The sequence below is a fragment of the Leuciscus leuciscus genome (genome assembly GCF_965113295.1).
Source record: "Leuciscus leuciscus genome assembly, chromosome: 14".
In the NCBI taxonomy this organism is placed as follows: domain Eukaryota; kingdom Metazoa; phylum Chordata; class Actinopteri; order Cypriniformes; family Leuciscidae; genus Leuciscus; species Leuciscus leuciscus.
The window spans coordinates 3,876,262-3,885,039 of record NC_138738.1 but is presented as its reverse complement, the minus strand read 5'-3'; the positions used below and the strand labels follow the sequence as shown (position 1 = coordinate 3,885,039).

General features: G+C 38.9%; 1 protein-coding gene across 4 annotated transcripts in view; it reads left to right on the top strand.

The window, feature by feature from the left end:
* Positions 1-733: 733 nt before the first annotated feature.
* Positions 734-8,778, top strand: part of anks1ab (ankyrin repeat and sterile alpha motif domain containing 1Ab) — a 36,613-nt gene continuing 28,568 nt past the window's right edge. For all 4 annotated transcript variants that reach the window (XM_082135979.1, XM_082135978.1, XM_082135977.1 and 1 more), the window contains exon 1: positions 734-1,227. In XM_082135979.1, coding sequence (XP_081992105.1) covers positions 943-1,227 — 285 coding nt within the window. In that variant the 5' untranslated portion in view covers positions 734-942. The remainder of the gene's footprint in view (positions 1,228-8,778) is intronic.

Genomic DNA, 8,778 nt, shown 5'->3' with positions numbered 1-8,778 from the left:
TAGTCCAAATTTTCTGAACAGACTCGATCACTTTATATGATGAACAGATTGACATTTAAACATTGATCAGCGAACAAGCTTGAGCTTCGGTTTACCACAACTGAACAGTTGATTAATGTTTAAATGTGAATAAAAGCCTAAATTCAATCTGTTTATCATATAGAGCGATCAAGTCTCTTTAGAAAATTTCGACTAAACCGCTCAATTCATATGGATTAGTTTTACGATCTCTTTATGAATTTTTTGAAGCGTCAAAGTGGTAGTTGCGTAGCTGTCAATGGAGGGACAGAAATCTCTCAGATTTCAGCAAAAATATCTTCATTTGTGATCTGAAGATTAACGAAAGTCTTAAGGGTTTGGAACGACACGAGGGTGAATAATAATGACAGAATTCTAATTTTTGGGTGAAGTCTAACCTCTTTTCTTTTGCTGTTATTTCAAGCTCTATAATGCTCATTTTAATGTATGCTGTTGAATGATTTGTGATCAATTGTTTTAGGGCTGTTTTTGGCTGCAGGCTTTCTGCAGAGAACCGGGGCGTCTATAGTGACTTTGGTAGTGACTAAAACAGACAGGCAGGGAGGGAGGGAGGGGAAGGAAAGAGTCTTTCAAAAAACCCATAGAGTTTCTTGGCAAGGGGAGGGCAAAGGAACACAAACTGTGGGTGGAACCCTGTGACAATGTAGATCAGGCACCTACACCCTCCCTGGTTCAAAAACACTAGTACCACGAGTGCTTACAGTGGTTAGTTCTGCTGTAGATCAGGGAGGCTATTAAGTTGAAGTTTAATTCGATGGATAATACAGGCTTACGCTGAATAATACCAGGTGGACAAGGACTAATAGTCTTCTTATTGCCTGTAAAGAGGATTTGTGTCCAGATCCCCTGACAGAACCCTGCTTTGCTGTTCCAGACAGAAAAACCCTGAACGTCAACCCAGGAATGTCCAATCCCGCACCAGACGCTCATCATACCAATGCCCAAGCGGCCCGTCTGGACCAGACCGAGAGCAATGGGTCGTTCTCGCCGTCGCCCCAAGCTTTGAGGAAACCACCTGGGCATCTGAAGTTGGCATGCAGCTTTTCTAAATCAGACTCCGACCTGCTGGCTTCCCCTCATTGTGAGGACGACGGGCCTCTGGGTGTCCGGAGCGAATCCCTGTCCAACTGTGCTGATGAGAGGAAGGAAACGGAGCAGATGCTCTCGTTTGCCTCCGAATGGGACGAGGTAAGAGCTGATGAACTACAGGTTAAAGAGCATGAGACTTCCTCTCACGAGAGACAAACACGAGGGAGATCGTAAGACGTGTGTTGGGTTGTGTGTGAGGTGTAACAAGTAATGCACAGTTAGGTTTTGAATTTACATTATAATATCCCAGCTACTTTTTAATAAAATACACTACAGTTTAAAAGTTTGGGGTCAGTATGTTTTTTTCTTTTCTTTTTGCAAGGATGCATCATGCAATAAATTGATCAAAGGGACAGTTAAGATATTTTTGATGTTATTTCGAATAAATGCTGTTCTAATGAAGCAACTGTTTTCAACATTGTTAATAATCAGAAATGTTTCTTGAGCATAAATCAGCATATTAGAATGATTTCTGAAGGATCATGTGACACTGAAGAATTCAGCTTTGGTCACAGGAATAAATTACATTTGAAAATATTTTCAAATAGAAAACAGTTATTTTAAATTGTGATAATATTTCACAATATTTACTTAGTTTTGATCAAATTCTTTTGAGGCTTCTTTCAAAAACACATTAAATTATTTGACCAACCCTAAACTTTTTAATGGTAGTGTGTGTGTTAGTTTTCTATTTAGCCTTATTTACTGGCAAATGCAATATATAAGATCTCTCTTCCCCATAGTGTAGTGTCTTAGGCCTATAAGGTGTACAAGACACTGTGTCTATACAGAAGCAAGCAGTGTGGTGCAATAAAACTCTTTCACTGCTAATATAATTGATACTGTATTGGTGTAGGTGTTGCATGCAAACTACAGTATGTCAGCCTTGTCCAAAATGGAAAAAAACAACAACAACTATCCAAGCGCAGCGAAAGCATTCTGGAAAAGACACTACTTTTGATATATTTACTGAAAATGACCATTTCAAACGTCTCCCTTTACCATTGCGTAGTCAGGTAATAATTGAACGTTTCCTTTTTTTTTTAAGGAATAATGCAATTATGTATCTTTTATAAGTTACTTTTTTTTAATGTATATCAGTATAGTACCCTCATTACTTTTCTTTTTATGCAAGTTATTTACTAACAAATGCATTTTCCTCCTTCCTCATTACATTGGCACAAAGGCCTGCACAGTCAAGCAAACATCGCACGCCTATTATTAAAACAAAAAATAATATGTCTATTCTGCAAAGTATAATCGTTACATGCTGTGCTGTTATTGTCAACTAAAACCAATTGAAATATAAATATTAGATGAAAAACTTTTAGAAATTAGAAATATAAATTTTCTTTGGCAACCAACTGAAGTACTGAAGTACTAAAATTACTAAAACTCAAACTGTATAAATAAAAATAGGAGAAATTACTATTTTAAAAAAAACAATCAAAATGACAAAACTATATAAGAAAATTACTTACAATTTAAACTAAAAATAAAATAAAAAATATAAAAACTAGTTCAAAATAATATTAAAATCTGTAGTTGTATTAAAATATTACTAAAATAACACTGGTTTTGAACAAAATGTGAGTAAATGATGACAGGATTTTTTAAGAGAGAGAGAGAGACGAATAATAGTAACTGTTGTGTCACTTTGCATAAAAAGCAACAATGTAACATTTTTCTTTTCATTTTTGAACTTTTATCACAGCTAGTGCAACAATGTAACGTGTTACTTTTAAAAATAACATCCTCCAACACTAGTTGTAACCAGTGATCACTAGTTACTTGGAGGATGTAACTAGAAATGCTGAGAGAGAGAGAGAGAGAGAGAGAGAGAGAGACGAATAACAGTAACTGTTGTATCACTTTGCATAAAAAGCAACAATGTAACATTTTTCTTTCATTTTTAGAACTTTTATCATGGCTAGTGGAACAATGTAACGTGTTACTTTTAAAAATAACATCCTCCAACACTAGTTGTAACTAGTGATCACTAGTTACTTGGAGGATGTAACTAGAAATGCTGAGAGAGAGAGAGAGAGAGAGAGAGAGAGAGAGAGAGAGAGAGAGAGAGAGAGAGAGAGAGATATGAATAACAGTAACTGTTGTATCACTTTGCATAAAAAAGCAACAATGTAACATTTTTCTTTCATTTTTAGAACTTTTATCATGGCTAGTGCAACAATGTAACGTGTTACTTTTAAAATTAACATCCTCCAACACTAGTTGTGGGTGGAAAAGAAACTCTAGCAGTGCGTAAGTTTGAGGAGGAAGGGAGGAAGAAGGAGGCAGCGAGTCTTGACAGTATCAGCGCCAGTGGCTGAATGCTGAACGCTTGGCTGGGCCCATCAGTCCTTCTGCTGCTCTATCCTGGCCACAGCGCGCGGGGCTAATTGGGCCTTAACTGTCACTCCGCATCTTCTCAGGAAGCTTCCCAGGGGCCGGCCCACGCTGCACACACAACAGCACACACCCCTCCCCTCGCGCCAGAGCTTTAGTCACAACCCGAATGAGAGTAAACCTCTGCATTCACACCTCGTGCTGCTGATCAGCGGTTCACGTCAGTGACAATGACAGACATGCAATGAATCAATCATTGATCGTGATTATTAACGCTGTCAGCTGATGCTCTTGTAATGGTATCTGACTAGACAAATGTATTTTCAGTAAATAAAATAAAGCAGCAAACCACTCAAGCCTGGACTTTACCGTCCAAAATCGGATGTTGAGATAATCTTTTCTTCCCTATTGTGACGTATAGCTGAGTAAAATGGCTTTGCGAACAAGAACAAATGTAGGGCGGGGCTTTATTTTGTTAATGAGGAATTGATTGGATGGTTCATGGTTGTGGTTTGCTATTGGTGGATCTCATGTGAGTGACAGGTTGCCCCGCCCTCGTCATCAGAGAAGAGAAGAGATGAGCTGCGAGAGGGAGGGGAAGGTATTATGATTAAAGATTATGAAGCACATTCATTTAAATTCATTTATAATAAACTCTGCAATATTCCATAAAAACAAGAATTGTCCAGTTTGATTTCATGGTGACTTTAAAGGGGTGTTGTTAGTTGCTAAAATCCCCTTGGATGTGCAAAGGTTTTATGGGTTATTGCTAGCAGGACTGTGCAATTAATTGTAATTGATTATCACTTAGGTAAAAATATTATGTTTAACCTTTCGTTCACAGCGGTGCGCTTTCGTTCCTCCCTAAAAGCCCCAAAACTGAACATTCAAATTGTCCAAATAAGTGAGTGTTGTAAAATGCAGTCTACTGTTGCTAAACTGTGGGACGTGCTTGATATTAAATGGTAGTAATTAAAATCGCATTAAGCCGCAAAAGAGACACTGGCCAGGCGGAGCAAAGCGAAGTCTCGGATAAGCAAAGTATACTTTGAGCTTCAGGTGTGGGCTTAAAAGATCAAATACACACAAAATGCTGTTTTAGTGAGTAAACACATAAACACAGTCGTTCACGAATGTAATCAGTTGGGAGAAAATAGGATGTGTGTCAATATACTGGATCCGTGCAGCTCTTAAAGTGACAGCAGCCTAATAAACCTGCTGCTGTTTGTGTCATTAACGGGATATTTCACCGCTGGAAAGATGAATGTGTAATTAAATTGGGTCATTTATGTAGTAGAAATGTGAAATTATTTTAGAAGTTGGTGCCTTCTAGACTGAGAAAAGCCCTGAAAATGTGTTTTTGGCTCATTTGGATGAAAGACAACAACTCCCAGAATGCACTTGCTTCGCTGCCCTACGAGGCCACGCCCAAGCCACGCCTACCGGTTACAGAGGGCAGTATCGGGAGAAATGATACAACTAGGCTACTAGTGACTCGAAACTGAAAGGACGCCGTTTTATCGTGAGATCCCCCTATGGGCGGGTTGAAGGCATGCGGGACGAGCTCCTCCTACTGGCTGGAGTCTCTCGCCTCTGGACAAAGAAGCCTCCGATGACGCTAAATGACGATTTTTGCCTCATCTGAGTTTTTTTTTCCAGACACACAATACATCTCGTCTCAGGGGGACATGGGGGAGGGAAGCACAGTCATTCGAAAATACTACCGGGTTCCTACTGATACAAAGCTTAATGCTAATCGGTGAAGTATCCCTTTAATGATAATCAAACGACAAAAGACAAAGAGAAAATCACTCACTGCTCTTGAATGAATCACTGAAGTGGCTTTATTAACAAATAATCTGTATTTAATGTATACAGTGAAGACTATGCAGTGTTATTTTACATTTTATTTCGTTCAATTAACATTAGCTATTACTTATCTGAATACCACTGTCACCATAAAGCACTGTTTGTTTTATTTGTATTTTATTTCTGTTATATTTATTTGTCAGTTTTGTTTATAATTATGATTTTTTGTTCTTATTGCATTGCTGACTGTTTACTTGACTTCTTTAATTGTTTAACCTAGTATAGTTTATGCTGAAGTATCTATAATTGTGAAATTGCACTAATATCTATATATCTGATATCTGAAAAAAGACTTGGATATCACCCACCAATAATTGTGACCAAAATAATGATAAAAAAAAATAAAAAAAAAATAAAAAATTAGATTATGTTTTAGGTGTTGGCTAACTCATTCCTAGACCGTTCCTGTTCTGAGGCAGTGCTATTTTTAATATTGTTTTATGTTCTATTATAGTGTTTAATTTTTAATTTTCATCATGTATTTTTATATTGCTTTGTTTTTCTGGGTGCTTGCTCAGGTTTCTAGGTCACTGCTAAAAAGACACAGATAAGATGGTAAGCACATTAATATTAAATTCAGTTGTGCAGTCACGTGAATGCATATTTTGAGTATTTTACAAATGCTTGACTTGCCTTGCTCATCTGATCAGAATTGCGTCACAGAACTATATGTTTTGTAATAAAAATGGCTTACCACTGCTTAGCTTTTTTTTTTTTTCAAAGAAGAATAATACGGGCAATCACATTTATACTCAAAGTTTTATGTAACGTTAGACTCAGGTGGTGCTGGGAGCGATTATATTATTAGATTTTGGAGCATTATTCAAACTGTAGATTAACCAGTTTAATGGATATGCTGTCAGATCATCTATTTATCGCTCAGGGTGGAGTGTCCTGTTCTCAAGAACATCCTGTTTCACAGTCGTCCACTGATGCTGCTTCCCATTATATATAGATGACATCTATAAGCTTGAGTGAGGGAGGCTGAAAATGAAAGAGGGTGGGTTTGGAGAAATGGCTGCCAATATGCTGGCACCTGCTCGCACTGTATCCCGTGCAAAATGGCTGTATCAGCATTTGTGCGTTAGTCGCGGTAATGAACTTTCCTCGGACACAACTTCTGAAGTGTGTAATCTTTTTGATGTGAAAAATGTTCCCCTGTGCCAGTACTATGGCAGGATCCAGTGTTAACATCATTTTCTTTGACATTGAATTGCAATGTAAATAGCATTGTATATGAATAAATGATTTTTTTAATACCATCATTTATCAAAGTGCCAAAGAATTACATCTCTGTATCATGGTACAGAACAATTTTTTTTTGTAAGGGATGTACAAATGGAAATGTTGTACAAGTTTTGACGAATTAGGCTTTTATTCACAAATAACATTGATCAGCGAACATAAACAGAAGCTCAACCGAACCTGCTTGACACGTGAGAATAAACCTCATTGGTTCTTGCTGAAGCTCAAATGTGATGCGTAACATGAGAATTAACCTTATTGGTTCTCATATGTCAAGCGAACATGCTTGAGCTTGATGTGTGAGTTGATCAATGTTTATATGTGAATAAAAGCCTAAATTCAATCTGTTCATCATATAAAGCGATCGAGTCTCTTTAGAAAATTTGGACTAAATCACTCAATTCATATGGATTAGATTTACGATCTCTTTATGAACTTTTTGAAGAGTCAAAGTGGTAGTTGCGTAGCTGTCAATGGAGGGACAGAAATCGCTCAGATTTCATCTAAAAGATCTTCATTTGTGTTCCGAAGATGAACGAAGGTCTTGCCAGTTTGGAATGACATGAGGATGAGTAAATGATTACAGAATTAAACATTTTGTGTGAACTAATACTTAGGGCCCTATTTTAACGATCTAAGCGCATTGTGCAAGTTCACTTAGGGCGTGTCCGAATCCACTTTTGCTAGTTTAATGACGGGAAAAATGGTCGGCGCTCCTGGCGCATGGTCTAAAAGGGTTGTCCCAATTCTCATAATGAATAATGGGTGTGTTTTGGGATTTACGTGCGTTAAACCAATCAGAGTCTCATCTCCCATTCCCTTTAAATGCCAGTTGCGCTCGCGCCATGGTGGATTCGCTATTTAGGCCCTGTCCCAAATGGCACACTTCATGTGCACTTTCGGTCTTGTGGACTTACAATGGCTGCCGCATGGCGCATGTCCGTTAAGTCCGTGAGACCGCAGTGTGTCCCATTTGTCATTTTTAGATCTCAGAAGGGTGCTCGCGAGCGCCCCCATGTGGTCGATTTGCACCCTTGATGCGCACTTTTGCGGAGCCCGCATCAGCAGACTTCTTCCCGACAGTCAAAGCGGCATTACGTCACGAAAGTGCGGACTCAGAGGAAGACCGCGAGTGCTTAGGGTTCCATTTGGGACAGGGCCATACATGACGGAATTTGATAGTGGAAAGACCGAAGCCGTCTCCAGAGCGTGAACGGATCTGCTCGTGCGCGAGGTTAAAGTGCTCAAGCAGAACATCTACGGGACAAGCCGGATTCCACCATATCCTTATGTACACAATAATAATCTTTTACATTGTAATCCTTTTATTTTAAATATTTGGCATGTTTGTGTGCTGCTGTGTGTCCCTCTGTGTTTAATAAGCAGAGTGTACGTGCGTTGTGGACCCGCCTATAGACGCACATTACTAACGCGCTTTTTAAATAACAAAATAAAAATATTGCGATGACTTCAGAGCAAGTTTCAGGTGGTCAATGGCTCAGTCTATTTCTGTTGCCTCAAAATAGCAACGTGCCAACAATGCGCCAGAACACACCTCGTTTTCAGACCAGCAGCTCATGGGCGCACAAATGAGCGCAAATGCATTTGCTATTTAAACAACGTGGCGCAGGACGTGAAAATGATAACTGCGTCGGGCTGAAACTAGCAGAAAACACTTGCGCTTGGCGCTGCATTGCGGCAGGTGTAAGATAGGGCCCTAAAAGTTTTTAATTGATTGTATTTAAATGCATGTAGAGTAAGCCTTCCTCCATGCATGCTCATTTTTAACACTGACAGTGTGACCAAAACAGCCCATAGCTCAGTGTGTTAATGTTTCAGCACTTCTGCAGAAAACCTGTTTAAAAATAATTTTGTGTTTGAGTGAGCGGTCAAACATGCTTTCCACAGATGGCTGTATAAGTCTCTTCATAATTCATATGCTAAAGGAAGATGTCAGGGGAAACGTATCTTTAGATGGCAAGTGAAAGATGCACATGGGGGGAAAAGAAGTGGGCGGCAAATGCTTTCACCTGTCAGAAAGCTTCTGGGACGTTATGGCCCGTTCCACGTTGGCCATGTTCACTGAGCTTTGTTGCAAATTAGTGGCATTGGCCAGTCTTTATTTTGTCCAAAATGAAACTTTGTTTGCATGAGACATGAGTAGGCTACAAGAATGCAGGTATATGAGTA